The sequence below is a fragment of the Pollachius pollachius genome, assembly GCF_949987615.1.
Source record: "Pollachius pollachius genome assembly, chromosome: 15".
In the NCBI taxonomy this organism is placed as follows: domain Eukaryota; kingdom Metazoa; phylum Chordata; class Actinopteri; order Gadiformes; family Gadidae; genus Pollachius; species Pollachius pollachius.
The window spans coordinates 14,072,436-14,093,007 of record NC_136948.1 but is presented as its reverse complement, the minus strand read 5'-3'; the positions used below and the strand labels follow the sequence as shown (position 1 = coordinate 14,093,007).

General features: G+C 49.0%; 1 protein-coding gene across 3 annotated transcripts; it reads right to left on the bottom strand.

The window, feature by feature from the left end:
* Nucleotides 1–70: 70 nt before the first annotated feature.
* On the bottom strand, nt 71–20,332 carry LOC307086805 (centrosomal protein of 170 kDa protein B-like). 3 transcript variants are annotated; one of them, XM_079752137.1, is made up of 19 exons: nt 20,194–20,332; nt 19,380–19,517; nt 17,567–17,656; nt 16,436–16,514; nt 15,710–15,768; nt 15,362–15,500; nt 12,643–12,771; nt 11,169–11,675; nt 10,168–11,078; nt 9,802–9,960; nt 9,228–9,357; nt 7,130–8,743; nt 6,058–6,325; nt 5,329–5,461; nt 3,267–3,401; nt 2,850–2,938; nt 2,488–2,581; nt 2,348–2,399; nt 71–2,218 (listed from the first exon to the last, which is right to left on the bottom strand). In XM_079752137.1, the coding sequence occupies exons 2-19, from the start codon at nt 19,482–19,484 to the stop codon at nt 1,995–1,997; spliced, it is 4,917 nt and encodes a 1,638-aa protein (XP_079608263.1). In that variant the 5' UTR covers nt 19,485–19,517; nt 20,194–20,332; the 3' UTR covers nt 71–1,994. The 3 variants fall into 3 exon arrangements, with proteins under 3 accessions (XP_079608263.1, XP_079608265.1, XP_079608264.1); XM_079752139.1 differs by having other exon boundaries at nt 6,058–6,211; XM_079752138.1 differs by having other exon boundaries at nt 7,130–8,740.
* Between the last annotated feature and the right edge of the window lie 240 nt (nt 20,333–20,572).

Genomic DNA, 20,572 nt, shown 5'->3' with positions numbered 1-20,572 from the left:
TTATACAGCAAAGAAAAAACAAAAACGAAAACAAAAATAAGGCCATTAAAAAAATACACAGAAATGTTAACCGATTTAATAATTATTTATTTGAAAAAAGGGTATTTCAAGAAAGAAAGTGTGTAACCACATCTTAATTATCAAGAACACTACCAAAAAACAACATTAAAGATAACAAGTTCAAGGTTGACAGACAAGAAACGGCCAATGATGTACAAAAGTGGGCCTAAAGTGGATGTACAACGGATTTACATTAACGAGGCTGAGTTAAATCTCCGCCTATTTCCATTGTGTAGATGAAACAATTGAGGGCACCATCTCTCCCAAGTAGAAATAGCAGCATTGAGTCAGAGCAGAGCAACACAAATGTCTGTCATTCTTTTGCTCATCTCATTTGTAAACAAGGATGGCAAGTACAGTCATAAACAATGCCAACAATGCTTTGAAATATTTAGAGGAAACCCAAATTAGAATCATATGTAGGTGGACGAAACAATTTTGGGAAGTTGAAAGCATGTGGTCGTGCCCCCTGTTGCTTTCAATCATAACAAAGATTATGTAATGATTGGGAAATTAAACTTCCTCACAAAGAATTGGCGTAGTGGCTTTAACTTGGGAGTTCACTCTATGAAGCCGAGTGGAATTTTACATTAGTGCAATCCACATAGAGAGGTAACGTTTGAGATAAATGACATTTAATGCCAATCCGACCAACAAAGACACAAAAAAAAAATCATATTAACTGTTGGCCCACATTCAAGTGAGACATGGTGTAGGAAATCTCTATTATGACAATTCTGGCCAAAGTAACCCTTAAGGGTGAAACTTATGTTTGAGTTTAGATGTAGTGTGAGTGTGAGTGTGAGTGTGTGTGTGTGTGTGTGTGTGTGTGTGTGTGTGTTTGTGTGTGTGTGAAATGCTCGGAGAGCCACTAGGAAACAGAATATGGGATGCCTGAGAATATTTTCCGACTTACATTCCAACACTACCTTTGGCCAAATCTTTGTGCCACTAATTGCGTTGCAGGTCAAATAAAACACAAATAATAATGCCTATTTCTATAAAAGAAACGATACCAGATGCAGGCTGAAAGCACAAGCCATCGTGTTCCAAGTGGTGGAGCTGAGGAATGCCTGAGAGGCTTGTGGGGATTGCTGTTGCCTTGTGACTAAACATCCGTGTTCGAGTCGAACGTTAAGCTTCTTCATTCCTCTCATCCCCACATTCCACAGAGAATTTCACCGCAGCCTGGGAGAGAAACAGAAAGGCCGCAAAGTAGACCCCTAATCAGAAGAGAACCCATTGCATTCAGGTTTTTTTGTCAGATCATGTAGAAATCTGTGGTCTGGCACTATTTTAGATTATTTCGATTACTGTCTATTCGATTATCAAATTCTCTTATAAATTGACATATGTTCAGAGCTTAAAGTAGCACAATAAATACTTTTTACATTCGAAAAATAGTATACGGGTTCCGCAAAGAAATATTCCACAAAAATGGTACTACTATAAAACATCTCTATATCTATTACAACAGCCCTAGCAGGTGATTGCTACCTTGTGTGCAAGAGTTGATTACATTCATGTGGTTTTTAAATCATGTAGTGTTTGTGCTGTGCAAAGCAGCGTCACTGGCAACTGTCACCATGTCAGATAAATCAAGTATAGTTTTGAAGCCCCTTTAGAAAACAAAAGGGGGGATGGAGGTAACATGGCACGGACACACAAACACGTGTGACGGTTTACGTTGACGTCTTTCCTCCACCGACTGCCCCATGTCCACATGTTTGCTGCAGGCCTCGTCGACCCTCGTGCGCGGTGTTGTTTTGACGTGCAGCTGTCCGGGGGAGCGACTCTCACTTCCCCCCCGCGGTGCTTTCCTACACCTGTAGCAGGGGGTTTTGAGGAGGTTGGCGGTGGTGGCAGCGGCGGCAGCGGAAGAAGCACAATGTGGCGAGTAAAAAAGGAGGAACCGCTCTCTTGGTATCGGAACCTCAAACCACATATCCATCTCTGGCATCATCGGGGTTCACGGCAGCCCTCCTCACGCCCTCCCCGGGCCTGTTCCCTCCGCCGCGGTGCGACGCCGAGTGGGTGGTCCTCCAGTCCCGGGGGTCGGCCCTCGACGAGCGGGCTGCGGCGGTGGGGCGTGTGGAGGACGAGGAGGAGGACTTGTCCTGCTCAGGCCTCCTGCTGGGTTCCATGATGGTGTTGATGACTGGAGGAGGACAGGGATTGGATGGGCGGTCAGTATGATCATCCACATACATTGTTCCAGTGGTTTTGTCACATTGTTATCTAAAAAACTCCAAACTAATCAAAGAAGTCGCTCCCTGTGTAGGCTTACCTTCGAGTTGTCTTTGAACTCTCCTGAGCTCGTTCAGAATGGATGCAACCTCCTGAAACACAGATATAAGACCGAACAGTTGGCTTTTAAATATCATGCAATAAATAACCACATAATAAACAGAAGCAAGTGAAGCCAACCTTGTTAGAGCTTTTGACGACGGGGATGTGGTTATCATGAGTGAGTTTGGCCTCGACCTCCTCCCAAAGATCCATCCTATCCTGGAAGCGCACCCTGAGATCACAAAGCAAAACAGACAACCACAGGCCATCACTGGTTTGCTCTTCAGGGCCATTACACCTCACCCAGTGTTCAGGTCCAAGTGGAGATGATCTACAACCCTGATGGTCTTACCATCTTAACCATCTTAATACCATCGTATCGCAGTCTCAACACCGAGAATGACGATCAGGGAAGAATAATGAAACGTCTCCCCAGAGTAGGCATGAGAGCAGGAGGGGGAGGTTGAGTGTGCGACACACATATGAGTCAGTGTTCCTACTTGAGTTTCTCCGTGAGCTGGTCAGTGTTCTGTCTGATGACAAGGGAAATCTGAGTCACGGGATTCAACATCAGCTGGTCAGCTATATCCTGAGTAAAGGGACAAAGGCATTGCCCTTTTTAAAGATATTCGAAGAGTTCCAACATGGACTACAGATCAATTGAAGATTTCAAGCATAGAAACATTTAAGATATCCCAAAAAACAACTTTTAGTAATCCTCACAAATATATTATATGCATGGACATTTTAAGGCCAGATCTATATAAACCATTGAGATTATTGTTTACTACTACTACTACTACTACTACTACTACTACTACTACTACTACTACTACTACTTTTATTATAATAATAATCGATTTTTTCAAATCAATTCAGCATCATTAAATTGAGGTTCACATGACATGGTTGAGTACCTCTTCTCTGTTTGAAGGCCGGCTCGTGTTGTTGTGTTTGTGGTCCCCAGTGCTCTGGTCGAGGTGTTTGGGAGTCGTAGGGGTTGGAGGAGCTCTCTGGTGATTGAGCCCTGCCTCTGGAATGTGCTGAACCAGCTGCATTAACCAACAGACCATCAGTCATTAGGAGCAACACATTAGTTTGGTAAGGTCTAAACACATCTAATAAAACTAGAAAATGCGGTGAGTGCTGTAGTACAAAGTGAGGTTGAAAATATGTTTTAATAAAGCCACATAGATTAAGACATAAAGAAAACGTTAAATGGCTTAAATCAATAGAAGGGATTTGAACAGAGTTTAAAAGTCTAAATGGAGTAAACAATGTAAACATGGGCACCATTTATAAAAATGTAAATGGTTGGAAACAAATAAAGTGACAGCTGGATGAAAAGCATTGCTAAAAATGCAGAAATGTAAAAGGAATTGAACTAAAGAATCTGAAAGTTCAAATGTACTGCAGTGCACTGCTAAAAAATCTGGAAGCTGAATCAAAAACGTTAAAGCTAATACTGTTAAAGCTGGAAGATAGTAGTAGTAGTGGTACTAGCTGTAGTAGTAGTAGTAGCTGAAGTAGAAGTACTAGTAGTAGTAGTAGTAGCTGAAGTAGAAGTAATAGTAGTGGCTGAAGTAATATTGGTAGTAGCTGCACACACGATATGCCTTATTAAAAGGTATAGAATTGATTGAGGTTGTAGAAAGAATTATAATAATCCTGCCAGTTTTTTTGTTTTTTAAAGTGGACATATTATACCACCAGGTGTGAGTGTGATTAGCCTTCCAAGCTGTTTCGAAAATCTGCTCCATATGACATCACTAGTGGGCGTGAATCAGCGTAAATCAATGAGACCAACTAAAGACAAGCCGACATGGAACTTAAACTGTGATTTTGACAAAAGTAACAGGAATCGTGTGTTGATTTGTTAAACTTTGATCAAAGCTTAACGATAAAAAATTGACCAAGTTACGAAGGCTGAAGTAGTTAATGTCAGAGAATGACGACAACTTCCATTGTAAAAAATTGTATTTTAAAAGTATAATATCTTAAAAGGTATAAAATATTTTAAAAATCTGAAAAGAAGCGCACGATTCCAAGCTAATCTGAACATTTTGGAGTGGAGTCTCTCTGTGAAAAAATTGAGGAAGGAGATAGGTCCCAAAGTTTGTAGAGAATAATAAAGAAAGAAAGAAAGAATAAAACTTAAGAAGAACAATAGTTGAGCGCTGCATTCAGCACTCGTCTAATATCATGACTTGGTCGAGTCAGGGACAGGCTATGCGGTGCATGCAAACTATGCTGCCGTGAATTTGACATTGGTTGACCCCCTTTGATTTATATGTTGCTAACCACTGAGGCGGGCGTAACACCATTCAATAATAATGCTAATAATAGCATTATAATAGCACTTTTAGGACTTTCTAGTGCCTTTTTTTAAACTCAGGAGTAAAACATTAGTTGACATGATTGTGTCCATAAAGTCAATGTCTACGTTTCTCTCTGAATGCGTAGATGAGGTGTGTCATTGTCTGTCTGATAATGTGAATGTCTCAGATTGCATCGAAGCGTGTTTGTGTAGTCACCAAATAAGCAGTTGTCTACATCTTTTGTATGCACTTTTCCCCTTCCATGTCATTATACCGTCTGTTTTAGTGTATTGCGGTGACAGCGACTGGATGCCTAGAATGTCGCTGAATGCCTGGACTCCCGTTAAGGTTAACCAGCCAGCACCCCATCACCATAGATAGAACTTTCCTAAACAAAATTATTTGAAATGTTTTGCCTGTATGCATGTCAATTATGGCATCCCTGACCATCCCTGGAACCCCTACTCTGCGTTCCTTCCCAAGATTTCTTCCTTGCTCTTGCTAATTAAGGGAGTTTTTTCTTTCTAGGGTCGGGGGGGTATCATAAATAAATGTCCTGCTCACCCCTTTGAGACTGTATCTGTGATTAAGGGCTATACAAAAACTGTCTGGACAGCTGACCGGATGTCTAGCAGGGGTCTTGGATGCTGTGCGGGGTTACCTCTTCGTGGGCCGTCATGGTGGCGTCGGGGACTTGTGCCTCCGTAGCCGAGCTCAGGGTCTCCCCCTCCCCGGCCACGTCGTGGATCTCCCTGGCCAAGATAGCCAGGTCTTTGGCTAGGTCCTGGCTCAACCTGGCCGGACGCAAACACACACCAACACAACCAGTATGGCGGAGGCCCCCAGCAGAGTACAGATAGTATGGACCCAAACAATAACCCAGAGGATTACAGGGCTCAGCACTCTCTTTGGCGGTCGCACGGTCAGACACAAACGGCCATGCGCTCAGATTTCTGTGAGGTCACGTCAGGCACCATACGAGCAAATGGAGGCACATGGCACCACTTTAAACGTATCAGAAGCAGTGATCGCCTTAACCTGGGTCTGCTGTGGTTCCTGTGCTTTAGTTTTAGTGTTTGATCACTCTTGATCACTCAATGTTCTCTACAATTTGCTTCAGCTCCTGAAACAGAGCTTCCTGGAAACGTAGCACAATCAAAGATGCATGGTAAAAGTTACCATGTACACGATTTAACAGATCTTTGACCATTTTGGATTTAAGGTCTGCACATATTGCCCTCTGAGCCCTTCATGGACTGGCCCCTTTAACACGTAGTAACAAACCACGGGAAGGATGCTCTCCACTCATGCTCTCCCTGTTTTTCGAAGAGCGCTTGTGCTAACGTACACCTGTGAAGCCCTTTCAGACCGTTCAATGTTAGCGGTTTACCGTGCGATCTCAGCGCTGTGGTTGGACCAGCTGTGGAGGGCCTCTCCCTCGTGGCTCTCCTCCTCAGAGTCCCGGCCGGACCTCTTCGGCCGCAGGGCCACCAGCGCCTGGGGCGGGGGGCGCGAGCGGGCGCGCGTGACGCTACTGTTGCGAGCTGGGGAAGGTTGGGAGCGGTTGTGTGTGTGTTTAGCCGGGCTGGCGTCTTTGAAGTCGCACTCGTCCTCCGAGGTGGACGCGTAGTCGCAACCCATCTGCCGTCTCCTGGAGCCTTGCAGCCGTGAATTGGTTTGAGGAGGGGGGTTAGAGAGTTAGGGTTAGAGGAGGGGAGGGCCCGGGGGAAACCAGGGAGAGAGTGGTAGAGAGACAGAAGGAGATACAGAGAGAGGGAGAGAGTCAAGGAGCACTACCAAAAGACCCATCAGGAGGCATCTCAGTCCCCAAAACCAAAGAAAGAAAATGCCTGCTATATATTTGCCAACAAAAACACCAAATGGTTCATTTTTCTGCAACCAAGTGATGATTTGTTGATGGCATTTACATTTTGCTTGCTGAATATATCTATCATTATTTACAAACGGAAATGAACCATCACATTTTAGAAATGTTTCTACATAAAAACAGGAAAGCCTGTACGAGGTTAGTACACCCATGTTCCCCTGGATTCACCACAATGTTATCAATTTAGGAAGTTGCTTTTTGAATGATCATTAACAATATGAAAAAATGAACAAGGAACTACTCCAGTCCCACCCTGATATTGTTAGGGAGGAAGTTATTGAATGTTAGTCTATAAGGTCAACTAGGTCCATTAAACCATTTTGAAATGCTAAAAAGTTCATATTAAGCACCTAGCTTGCAAAGGTTTTGTTAAGAGCAGCTCAAAGCTAAATCAAACGGTCAAACCAATTCAGTTCAGCAGTGGACTTTCCACAGGCGTTTACCTTGGACCACTGGAGGCATGGCTACTTCATTCCCCTGCAACCTTGAGTGGCTACCATAAGAAGCATCAACAGCAACGACACGGTTGTACATGAGGTCAGTGTTGGTTTGTGTGTGACGGTGTGAGACTCACTGGCTGTGCTGCTGGTGTACTTGGCGCTGCTGGGGCGTCCTCGGGTGATTGGCGTCCTGGTGAGCGCTCCCTTCTGGGGCGCCGGCTTGGGCCCCGAAACCGAGGCCTTGCGTGTGGAGCCGCTGCTGGACTCGGTGCTTCGGTTGGAGAACCCCGTGGACCTGCTGGAGACCGGGGGTAGGACGGAGGCCTCTGTGTCGCTGGGCGCGCTGAAGGAGCTGGTCCTCTTGCGAGGCATGGCCAGCATGTCCAGCCGGGTTAACCTCTTAGCCTCCTTGCTCTGCTTGGAGGCCGCCTCCTTGGCCAGCCGGTCCGTCTCCGAGGCCTCGTTGTCGGAGGCGTCCCCCAGGCGAGCCCGGCGCAGCATGGAGGCCCTTGTGGCCCTGGGGGCCGACAGGCTGCTGGAGCGGCTCAGCGCCTGGGGGGCTTTGGAGGCCTTGCCGCCGTCCTCCTTCTTCAGCGGCACCGTGTACTTCCTGCCCGGGTGGTGGCGGCTGCCGCCTGCCTCCTGGTCCGAGTACGGCAGGCTGGAGCCCTGGGCGTCATCGCTCAGGTCCATCGAGCCGCCTCTGCTCACGCTGCGCCTCCGTGCGACGGAGCCCCTCTCCGTTCTGCCGCTGCTGACGTCCCGCCCCCTGGCGTGGCGCCTCTCCGACAGCTGCTCGGACGCCGAGGACAGGCGGTTGGAGTCCTGGCTGGCCATACTGGCTGAAGAACGCTCCCTGTGGATACCGTTAGCCGGGGCGGCGTTCTGAGCGGAGAGCGAGCTTGGTTTGTTGCTGTGGTGGCTGACGGTGCTGGAGGTGTCGATGTCCGATTCCCCGGACAGCGAGTCCATCGCTGAAGGAGGCTTGGCGACCGACGGCTGGAACGCGTGGAGCTTGGCCTCCATGGAAGCCAGGAGATCCTCCGTGTCTTTAAGGTAAGAGTGGGTGTCCTGGTGGAAGGCTCGTGGGGATCCACCCTCTGGCTTGGTGGAGATGTTGGGCAGTCTGGTGTTGCTGGGGCACTCCTTGGTGAAGCTCTCCTGCCTGATCAGGGACGCGGAGGCGCTGTGTCTGGACTCGGGACTGCCTGGACTCGGCGACCTCCCCCGGTCCAGCAGAGGAGCCGAGGCGTTGGGCTTGAGCTTCCCGGCGTCCAGGCTGCCTCTCTGTTTGGTCAGGGTGGCCGTGGAGAAGAGCCTGGGGTTGGGCTTCCTCTCGGCCTTGGGGGTGCAGGGACCCGAGTCCTCTTCCGAGCCCACGTAGAAAGACGTGGACTTGGCCGGGAGCCTGGGCGAGTCGACGTCGTCGCACCTCGGGGCAGTGTCCAGCATCGACGGGGCGGGCCTCGTCTCCACCACCGAGCTGTCGTCGGACCGGCTGGCGTCGCTGAGGCTGTCGGGCTCCAGGTCGTCCCGGGGGTCCGGGGCCAATCCGGGGGGCTGCGCGCCGCTCCCCGAGCCCGGCTCCACCACCTCGAAGGTGGACTGCAGGGCGTAGCGGACGCGGCTGCTGTTATCCGGGGCGTCGCCCGTCTCGCTCAGAGGCGCTTTGGGCAGGACGCGGCGGGTCCTGGAGCCGTCCGACTCGTTTTGGAGCGTCGTGTTGGGGAATGTTGGAACGCCGCCTGCTGAAGTGACACAACGGTTTCGATTCAACATTCTACAGTCACACTCGTGGATTAGAGACGGCTAGAGGAAATTACAATGCAAGGAATGAAAGGAATGACATGGATACAATGGAATGAAAAGGAATCAAATTTCACAGTGAAGTGACTGGTACACAATAATAATAATAATAATAATAATAAAATGAATAATCACAGCCCACTGTTCCTAAGTGGAAATTATGTATAAACAGCTCATTTCCTTTCCTCCAATTAAAAATTACTTTGCGTCACGTTGATATATATTTCCCCTCGAGATTACATTCATGATTAGATGTATACCGCTCTGATAGTAAACAAACGCACAAGCGGTTCAATAGTAAAATAACAATTCCGATGGAAATAACATTTGTTTCCATATTAACCCATCCACCTTCATTCATATTCATGGTTCATCATAGACGCCAATAAGCGCAGACGGTCTTGTCAGGTGGAAGGCATTACCCACCTCCTCCTGGGTGCTCCATCGGGGCGGGGGTGTCCCCGGAGCCGGGGGAAGGCTGGCTCTCTGTGTAGCTGTCCGCCAGGCTCGCCCAGCGCGACATCCACTTGGGGGCTCCCTGGGACACTGGGGCCCTCTGAGGAGGAACAACAACAGTCATTCAGGAGAGGGCACCTTTCCATTCGCTTTAGACTAAATGCTGTTGAGTTAGTGGTCGGTCACGATGATTTGCGTAATAAGCAGAGAAGAGAGGTTGAATACTGCAGATGAAGGCAATGTTGGTGGAAATGTTTCAGGAGCCCATTTGTATTATCAAGGACATGATTTTCTATGCAATTGCTTGTGACTTCTATCCGATTTGTCCTATGGGCTTTGGATTAGAGACTATAGACACAGAGACAAATCAAGCAACCAATCAAGTAAACACCCAGCAGCCAGTGAGTCAAAGAAGGCCAAACGGGAGAAACCCGAAACACCGTGAAGACAATCAAAAGAGAACCGATCAATCAACCAATAAGAAGGCTTGGCTAACTGGCCCACAGACCACCGAGGCCCCGCCCCTCCCCTGAGGCGAGTTTACCTGTCCCAGACCCTCTCCCTGTTCTGGGTACGGCCTCAGCACCTCACTGCTACTCTGCCTACGCTGCTCCACGCACTCAATACTATCGGGCCTACATGCCGCCGACGTGTCTGCTTCGGTCGACTGGCTTTGCTCTGGGCTCTCTAGCACGCCAAACACCTGTCAGGGACAAAGCACGGGTGCCGTGTGAGTGCCGGTACATGGGACAACGTAGGAGCCGTTGACGACGACCGCAGCTCAATGAGAACCTTGAGGGTCAAAGGAAGCATGTTTAGCATTAACCGTGTCCCAGCTACAGGCACAGGAAACACGGGGGCCGCGGCCCCTCGCTGCGCTCTAGGGAGGAAGGGCGGCGCTGCCACTTGCCTGGTCGATCAGACTCCGGGCCTCCTCCACCTCTTTGTCCTGGGTTTCGTCCTCGATGGTGTACGTCCCGGCGTCGCTGAGGTTGTCCTCCTCTTCGGCCCGGGGGGCTCCGCGAGGGGCCGGCTTATCCTCCGCTCCCCGGGGGGCCCGGGGCATCCGCGGGGCCACGAGGGGGACGGGCTGGTGGATGGGAGAGGACGCCTGGACCAGGTGGGGCTCCGGGCCCGCGGACGTGCCGCCTTGGCTCCAGGGAGGGGAATCCGAGGGCGCCTCCGTCCCTGGCAGGCGGTCTCGGGTGGAACCGGACGGGGGTTTCTCCCTGCTGTCTGCGGCTGCGGCGACGGCGGCGCTCTGTTTGAGGAACTCAGCGTTGTAGTCCTGGGCGAGTTTGGATCGGCGGCCCACGCTAGCGAAGGGCCGGGCCGAGGCGGAGGAGGCAGAGCGCGAGGAGAAGCTGGTGCTGATGCGGTACTCCGTCTTCTCCCGTCTCAGAGAGCCGGCTCGGACGAACCCCGACGCCGCGTCGTGGTTCTTCAGGGGGACGGTGTACCTCTGGGAGACGGGAGTGCCGGAGGCCGCAGAGGGAGCCTGCCGCTCTGCTTCCCTGGTGCTCCCCGGCGTGGCTGAGGCCTCCACCGGGGGAGCGTCGTGGACAAACGACTTGGAGCGCTTCTTGGTCAGGTTGTCGCTAAGGTCGGGCTGGTGAGGGCCGCTCTCTCCCAGAGTCGGCGGGGAGTGCGACCCCGCGGAGGCCAGGGGGTCGTCGGGGTGGGGCGGGCCGATGCGGTTGGGGGAGGAGCGTTGGGGAGGGGAGCCCTTCTGGGGTATCAAAGCCTGTGCCTGGATGAGATCGTTTGCGATGCTTGAGGGTCTGTCCGAATCACTGTGGGTTCCGTCATTGTGCCGGTGGCCTGACAACGAAAGGAGAAACAGTTAGCTTCCAGTCAGGAAATATATAACATGCATTGATGAAAGGCTATAAACTTCTAAGGGACGGTCACCTTTGGTGGTCTTCTGAAGCGACTGGTCGCTCTGAGTGCTGTAGTCGTCCTCTGTGTGGGACCGCCTCCTCATCATCATGCTGACGTTGCTCTGCACCAGCCAATCCGCCACCTTGCTCTCGGACGAGACCACCTCGGATGGGGCGGCCGCCTCCTTCGGGGGGAACTTGCGCTGCTGGCGCAGGGAAAACTTGGTGATGTGGTCCTTGATCTTGATCTTGCCAGGGGTGCCCTCGTCAAACTCAATGGTGAAGGAGGCGTGGCTCTGGACCACCGGGGGTGTGGGGGTGGAGGGGTCACATGGGGTAGGGGCGAGGTCAGGGGTGTCCTTGGTGGGCACCTCCTGCACCACCCCCTCCTCTGGGGTTCTGCCGGTCCGCTGTTGGGACTCCCTGGTGGGGATCTCAAAGTAGCTGGGCTCGCGGCGGTACGCGTACGCGGCCTTGCCGGTGCTTTCGGACAGAGAGCCATTGAGTCCCTCTCTGGGCAGGTCTCTGCTGGCGGGCTCTAGGAGGCAAACAGAGGGCGGGGACACGGTCAATACTTAACATACATCAGCCCCCGCCACTGTGAGCTGAACACGCCTGAACAAGAAGAGCTGTTGGGAGTTCTGTAGGAGTGAAGGACCCTTCTATTTGTTATTCAATAAACACATTTCTTCATGTTTGATTTTTTTTTTTTTAATAATTTCCTGTTTAATTGACAGGAAATGCATTGACTTGAATTGCCCTCCTATATTTTGGACCTTTGACTGGAACATTGCATTCACCCCTGACGTGGAGGATATTAATTAGCGCAGTGCAGCGTTGAAGTAGGATTCAGCCGTCAGGCTCGGGCTGCCAGTTGGATGTGGAAAGAACACACACACACACACACACACACACACACACACACACACACACACACACACACCAGGGTCCAGCAGAGCGGTCATAATCTACCAGTGGATGGGAAGCATCAGGCCAACAACCGGCCTCGCGTCCACTTGTCCAGCCGCTTAGAGGCTAATAATCCATCACGAGGCAGGGAGCCTTCGCCCACAGGCCATGGCCTGGGCCGGTCCGGCTTACATTACATAACTGGCAGCCCTCACTGGGCTCCAGCGAGAGCGATCGACACGCTGTATTCACATTTAACAGACTGATTTTGATGTTGATGTTTTTATGTTTGCGGCCGGGAGAGGGCAAGGCTTCCCGGACACCGATTGGATAACGCTGCGTTGTGTTTCGACGTTTAGATCTCCGCCTAAGCAGCGGTTTATTTTATGTACATGTACGGGTGAGGGTTAAGCTTCTCACACACGCTTATATGTAGTGTGACACACTGTGTGGCATTGTACTAGATCGCATATACCTCCCCGCCGAGAAATCTGTGTTTCAATTCCAGCCAGTGTCAGTGGGTTCACAGACACTTTAAGTGTTGTGGTGATGGTGTAGAAACATGGACTCAACAAACAGGAAATGCTTCCTCTGACCTGTGGACTCCTGCTCCGGCTGCTTTCCACCACTGTTCTCCGGTTTGTTATCAGGGTCTTCGTCCTCCCCCCACCAAGAAGGCTGTCCGTACAGAGGAGTAGGCTTGGATATTGGACTGTCAGAGGTCGCTGATAGACACACAAACACAACACAGGCCCACCAAAGGAAGAGGAAACAAATGTAGATTAGACAGCGTTCATTTGAGTTGAATATGTGACAAAAAAACTGAAACTGTAAAAAGGTGAAACTTATTTTACAAGAACAAAACAAGCAACTAACACAGAGCAAGGACTGCTGAACCGATCACATGAGCAATCAAAACTTAATCCCCACAGCATGAATCAGAACAAAACTAATCCTAATCCCCCCACCGCCCACACAGACGTGACTGCAGCATAGGGTTGTGGTCACAACATAGGGTTGTGGTCACAACGTGACCAACATGGTGAAAACGTGAAAACGCATGTGAAGAAGAATGTGCTTTTGATCGTGTGTAGATAACAATATCTTAGTAATAATTTATCATCATCATTATGACGATGATTCATTGTAGATCCCTTGATTCTAGATATAAGAAGGCTGGATATAAAACTGTTTATTTTAATGTCACGTCAATTACACCACTTGAAGACGATGGTTGAACATAATCGCACTCGGTCGTCATCATATCTGCTGCGGATGACCTCAATTCTCTACCCCATGGATCTTCCCCCAATACAGGAGCAGCTTTGACGGGACATGGGTGCACATTCCTTCCCCCCCCCCGACACACTGAGCAGTGGGTCACAGAAGGGTTGGTGGAGGAGCGAGGCCGGCCACTCTAATCAGATAATCTGCAGGCCTGTTGCCTGCCTGATAGACAGAGTCTAAAGCGCGCTCTCTGGAGCCTCCTGCACCGGCCAGCCGTACTTATGCGGCCCCCACAGTCCCTCGGGGCTGTTGCCTGGGGCCACGCACAATAAGACATCAACAGAGCGACAGCGAAGTAGAGGAGGCATGTTACTCATTCCGTTCCCCTTACCCAAGCCTTCCCTTTCCAGCTTTGGAAAAACATAAAGGGCGAGGCGACACGCCTCCACTGGCCCGGCCCCTGGGAGCAGTGGGCCGGGTGTTGGAGTGCTCATGCTAGCATGTAGGCTAGCGGAATGTTCCGACGGACGAGAGCGCTAGGGTTCAGAACTCGGAAAGTCTATAAAAACACATTCTTCTTGAAAGGGATAACATGTAAGGGAGTCAACCTCTGCAGGTTTTTCATTTAAGATCCCAGCAGGAAATGACGGCTAGCTTGTGGTACAGTCAGTCAAAAACGTTAAAAAAAAAAAAAAAGTACAGATCGAAATTCAGACAGTACAAGGCTGAAGCCGTCCCACTAGACAGCTGGAATACAGGAAACTCTCCGCACCCTGTACAGCTGCGGCTGAAAAAGCCACACAGGCACACAAATATACAGAAATAGTCACCCTCCAGTGACCCAAATAGCATTAGGCTACCAGTAATACTGTTCAACAGTCCGACCTCTGTCGAGTGGAATGAATTAGTTGTTGTCCAATCTTTTCTCCCAATATGAACTTGGATTGAACCATAAAGGTAGACTATAGCTTTAAGACAAACAAATGAAGCCCTACAGACCACTTTGAATAATATTTGCAGATAGTTATTCTTCCTGCCTTTGTGTCCAGTCAGGATTATTAAGTAGCCGAATGGCTTCCGGTTGCACTATGCAGATCACCTTTTTGTAAAGAAAATGTAGTGATACTAAATGTCAATGTCATTAAAACGAAACCTTTTATTAATGAAGCATTGAAATGACGATTCAATCCATAGAGGGTAGTTCCTCTCTGAAGTTTCAGTGGACAGCTGTATTACCTTTGATAAAAAAATCAAAGCAAATACTTTGAAAGGGATTCCTGGCCACCGTACCAGATTCACAGGTTTAGTAGAAGTCAATGATTGACATCGTTCTGGAGCAACACCATGCATGCATTCCGTCACTCTCGCTCTTCCGAGACCAGAGGAAGGGAAAGGGCCCTATTCTTAGCCCTAGTTGTAGTTTTCCCACCAGGCTAAAGGATGGTTAAAAAGCAGGAAGGGCAGGAGCTAAGCAGACACAGGGAGCTTATTCTAACTCTGAATAGACCTCATTCACATAGTGATTTTCTATTTCAGAATCTTTTGCATGGCAAATTTTGTTTTAAAACCACAGATGAGAAGGAAATCCAGAGGCATGACATGCCTGCTTTTCAAACGCAAGATGCACCGTTATCGCCAGTGTCAACTTGGCATCGAAACAAATGTGCCCAATCCAGTTCCTCTTAGCACACATGTTCAGCATTGTCTCCGCCTGCTCGCGGCACGCCACCACCTCGTTTCAAACACACCCAGCCGTGGCCGAAGGAGATAAGCCAACCAGTGCGCTTGTCCTCAAACATCTCCCTGCTTTAGCTTGCCTTGGCAGACGCCTCACCAACGCAAACAGCCTTCCTTGTAAACACATCCCAATACAACCTGTCCTCACTCTTTGAGTCTATAGGATCTGACAGCTCCCGTCTTCGCTCTCATGCGTTATCTCCCCCAGGGGAAGCACGTAATCAACAGAACCAAAGCCTCTCTTATCAGGACATCTTCAAGCCGGCTCATGCGGAACACGGCAACAAAAAAGGCTTCCTCTTCCTGCTCTGGGAAGCAAATGAGAAAACCTCCCCCCCCCCGAGCATGTACCTGTGGCGGAGTAGGCCTTGCGTTCCACCCGTTCTAGCGGCTTGCCATTAGAAGTGTCCTTGTGCTTTTGCGGTTGCTCTTTCCTCCTTGCCTCCAGGGCCTTCAGGCCCAGCTGCAGCTGGCTGGTGTATTTCTCATGCTGCAGACACAACAAGGGGAACTTTGTGTGAGAATCCTCATCACCACAGGTATAGGCAAAGGCATGGGCATGTCCGGTAGTGGTATAGGTGTTTTTTGTGTGCATTTAAAAAAACCTGGGAATGGAACTAGGTACGGTAAGGAATAGGTAAGCTTTAAATATGCCAATCCTGCACAAACATATCGGTAGTCTGTAGAAAAATTACTTACTTTCAAGGCCTCTTCTGGCACCTTGTGCTGACTCCTCTCCAGGATGTACACATGGACATGTGGGGGAGTTGTTAAGGCGCACACACACTGTTCAGCCCTTGATTCATTCCCTGCCAGTTGGGTCATCATCATCATTTCTATTTTGAAAGGCTTTATGCCAATAACCCTGAATAGGTTTTACAATACTATTATGAACAGGAATGTGTGGCTGGCCACTTCTCTGTTGTATCAGATTTAAGAGCATAGGGGACTAGAAAGACAATTTTGGACTGATGAGTTTCACACAGGCTCATATTTATAGTAACCTGAATCCAGAGACGTTTGCCATCACGTGCTTAATGCTCCTGCATGGGAGTTTCCCCTAGACAATGCTTCGCCACGGTGCCCTCTTCAAAGCGGCGCTTTCATATTGACGTCAAACCATAAACCATAAACTACCTTTTTCAATGCTTTTCTGTTCTGGCTGAGGGGGTCAAAAGGTGAACAAAGAACATTGGGTTTTTTGTCCCCTGTAACAAGCATGCAATAAGCCGGCTGAGTCGACCGCTGCTACAATGGCCCGCTCAACAAAACAGAGGAAACAACTTAAAAAACGATCAGCGTTTTGAGAGCTCTACAGTCTCCCGGCTCATTTAAAAAGGGACTGCTGGCAATATGCAGTATCGGTTGAATAATCAAGAGAGACAAAACAAAGAAAAAAACAAAGGTGATTGACATAGAGGATATCGTAGCCGAAGCGAACGAGATCAGAGAGCTTGAGGGTTATGTAGGTCTGGTCCGGGATTCGCAGGTCATTCACAAACGTCTATGGAAGGGAGGGAGAGAGAGAAAGGTAGAGGGAGAGAGATGTTAGTGTTGTTATTCTATATCAAGTCACACATTGAGCAGACACCTACATCATGTGCAACGGCGTATGTTGCGGTCAAGCCCCACGTTTCCTCCTGTGCAGCGTCAGCATGAGATGCTTTTACATTTGGCCCGTTTCCCACCTGCACGGTAAAGCCACTTGCACGCTAAAGCCCTAATGAGATTATGTCATTGTGCAATGACCGGCTCCACTCGGGAGGGAAGGTGAGCGCTGTAATGCCCCTACAAGCATGACTTTGTCCAGAAGATAAGTTCAACTGATCACTATCGCTTGGTTAAAATAAAGGGACACATTAGCAATTGTATGGTCGGTGGGATCAACACAACCAGGCAGAATGACTGGAAGAAAACTCTAATATACACTACTCTAATATACAAACAAACATTAGGAGCAAGTGAGGGGGCGACAGGGCAGCCATGTTGGATCTCAGCTGCCGGTCCTTGTTTGGTTCTGCTCTGATTAGTCTGTCTACTGCAGGGCCAAGGCCAAAACACACACTTCAGGGAACAAAGACAGATTATTCCTTCTGCTCAAATCTGCTTCTCTGCAGGATATAAGTGCAAGGGCAGCGCCAGTGAGACTCTAAGCTAAGGAGTGTGTGTGTGTGTGTGTGTGTGTGTGTGTGTGTGTGTGTGTGTGTGTGTGTGTGTGTGTGTGTGTGTGTGTGTGTGTGTGTGTGTGTATGTGTGCACGCCTGTGTGTGTGTGTGTGTTTTGGCGGTTATTAGAAACCCTAAAACAGACAGTTTCTAGCCTATAGCATGAAACTCCAGTCTCCCTGATGGCTGCTGCCGTAATACCAAGCGGTGGCCGGTCTCTGGCTCAGAGAGAAAGAGGCTCTTTTGTTTGCCGACCCTTTTATAGGGGAGCCGTCTGGGTTTCAGAGCGGAGCCTCCAGAGATCGCTTCCCTGTTCCCCGTACCTGGGGCCCTTTCTTTGGACTCTGGACAGAAGCGGTCTGTCCTGGCACAAGAGGATGGACCCACTCACCCCGTTCAGGCTGCCCAGATCCTTCACCATGTGCTCGTCCGTGTTGGGGTCGTAGTTGATCACGGCGTGCTGTTTGTCCACGCTGCGCGACTGCAAAGCAACACAAATCATACTATTCGTCAGCATCGCCCATGGACTCGGAATATACTTGGACATATATAAAAAGAATGTGTCAGAATATGATCCACATCTAGATCTGGAAATGACCATATAACGGACCCCAACAGTCACTCGTCATTAGGGAACGGATTACCAAGCTCTGCCCGCTGAACTCAAGTGTTATCTGTGCACACACATTCACGCAATCACACGCCAGAGGAGGCACATTAACTTTGGGAATATGCCGGCATTAATTGTGAGGCACCGCTGATTCAGCACAGCCCACTGTTCCCCCCTCATTAGACACCGTAAGGCCGGCCCACCGACACGCTCAGAGACAGCCAAACACATTTGTAAAATGAATGCTGATTTCCAACGGTTCCTTTATGGACCCAAGTGTTGTTCCTCCTCTCTCCCCCCTTGAGTGGAATTGCTAATAATTGCACTCAAGAGAGAGGGTTCGCTCAATAGATTAAGCGCTGATTTGTTTTTGGAAACTCTTCACTGTACGGGACCCTCCACTATTTGTCCAGTCGACACTTTTTGTACTCGCCCTTTCTCCCGGTTTACAGTGGCCCCTGTTGTGGGAGATTGTGTGTTGACAGAGACATTTGGTGGCAGTGTGATTTGGCAGCAGCATTTTGTAGCAGTAGCGCAACGTATACAGCGAGTACCAAAATAATGTCAAACATACAGGAATTCCAAATGACAAGGTACACTGCCAAACCAGTCTCAGTACAAACCGGTCACCAAGGAATTTTGAGAAGACCCCGCCTGAGGCTAGTGTAGTTGATACAACTCTTCAAGAACCACTTGTTTCTTTCTGCCTTTTCAAGGACATTCAGATGTGATATGTTGAATATGAAACTACATGTATTATACTGCATTGACATAAGAAAAAAGGGTTGTAGTTAGCTTTGGGTTATGCTGTATGAGTGCCATACAAGTAGGCAGTCAAAAATGAGCATGTTAACCAAAACAAAGGCTAAGAGGAGTATGTTTTCTAGGCGAGGGAAAGGCTCTGGTTTCTTTGTTTGTTTTTTTACAATCCTGGATCCATGGCTGCCTGAGGTTGGATAAGAGATGCTTTTGAATCCAGCTAACATCTGCGGCGGGCACAGCATTTAGTTGGATTATACCTTATCGAGTAAAGAAAGTAATACACAGTGTACACTGTATCCAAGGCAACAGTCCTCTACCCTCCACTTGTGTAGAGAGAATGAGAGAGTACAGTGACACATACAGTCCTACAGCTCCCCCAACTAGCTCTGGGCCCAGTCACTGAGCGGGAGAGCAACCACAGTGGAATGCGTTTGTTGCATTGCATGTTATTGTTTGGAAGGAAACCTGAGGAGATGCTTTGAGACGGCTCCGTCATCGTGTTATGTATGTACGTGTGTGTGTATGTATATGTATATATATATGTGTGTATGTACATACGGATGTCAACGCCCTTCCCGCCCTTTCAACCCTCACACTCTTCCAGTCAATAGGACCGTCTGGCCATTACCCAATCACAAATCATCCACACGACAAAGTGCTGGTACCAAGTGCTACTGCTTACCGTATACAGAAAGAAGTGTTCAGTGTCACAATTTAGACCATATATTATCTTTCCTCATATGCACATGCAAAGACACACACAGAAACTCTGTCTGAAACACACTCTCTGACACACACACACACACACAAACACACACACACACACACACACCTGCAGCATCAGTTCGCAGTCTTCACGACCCACGAAGATCATCTCCCGTGGCAACCGGTGGCGTGTGCCCGAGCTGCTCACCAGGAACCATGATGTCACACTCATTTTGGAGCCACCACTCAAAGCCTTTTTAGCATCCTAGGAAGGAAAATAGACGTGTCCGGGTTGGAAAGGAATTGATAAGACATGATGATGCAGCGTTACAAAAGTGCAACATGGATTAATCAACAGCAAACATTATTCACAGAACCTTTTGTGAAGGATCAACCAATATATATATATTTAAGTTTCAAAAGAAGTTCATTTTGTATGCCTGTCATTGTCAAACGGTATTGTCTTCGCTTTGCAAAGACTTGTTCATTTAGACGCGGAGCTACCGGTGGGTATGACAGAAGGAACAGGTTTTCCAGTTTTCTATTGGTTTGTATAACAACACCGCACCTACAGAGCCCATGGCGACCGGACGAGCGTGATATGAATAACAAACTTAGAAAACACTGCGTAAAGCCCTTCAGTACACTGGTGTAACATGGGGAAAACACTCAACACGACCCAGTGTTGGACACAAAAACGCCCTGTAGAGGTAAACACAAAAAAGTTAACTTAAGGTCTACGAAACTAAAGTCAACAGTACATTTTGTTCGTTGTCTTGGAGGTGATCCCATTAGCGCACTAGCAGGACAAGACCTCGCCAACACTCCCAGTATCCCAGGCCCGTCCGTTGGGAATAGAAGTCACTTAAAACGGGGTCAACACGACAGTAGACCACGTTAACAAACAGGTTACCAGATGATTCGAGGCGAGGTACACATACCTTCAAGGCCAGCTCCACCTTCCGCTGTAGCGACGCCAGGGTTCCTCTCTCACAGGAACAGACGCAGTTCAGGAACCTGGCGCTCCGAAACGCTCCTGCTGCTGCGAACAGGTAAGCCGAGATCACGCCTCCTTATTATTTCCCAAGGAATGACAACTGGAGCGAAACATCCTCCTCCTCCGCCACCACCACCACAGTCAACACCTCCCTCTCTGGTCGGGATGACGTGGTGTAACGATCCCCACCGGACACCAGAGGGTGAGTTCGATTTACCACCCGGTCCGGTCCTGTCCAGCCTGTTTTCAACCTTCCCCATGGAGTAGTTTTTTTTGGTCCACATAAACCATAGTACTACACACACACACACACACACACACAC

What these genes read in the sequence shown, in the direction of transcription:
- LOC307086805 (XM_079752137.1), bottom strand. Translation starts at nt 19,484, where the DNA reads ATGAGTGTGACATCATGGTTCCTGGTGAGCAGCTCGGGCACACGCCAC. An exon ending in ACTGCGAACTGATGCTGCAG is followed by an intron (nt 17,657 to 19,379) that starts GTGTGTGTGTGT and finishes GTTGCTTTGCAG; the next exon opens with TCGCGCAGCGTGGACAAACA. An exon ending in CAGCTCACGGAGAAACTCAA is followed by an intron (nt 2,582 to 2,849) that starts GTAGGAACACTG and finishes TTGTGATCTCAG; the next exon opens with GGTGCGCTTCCAGGATAGGA.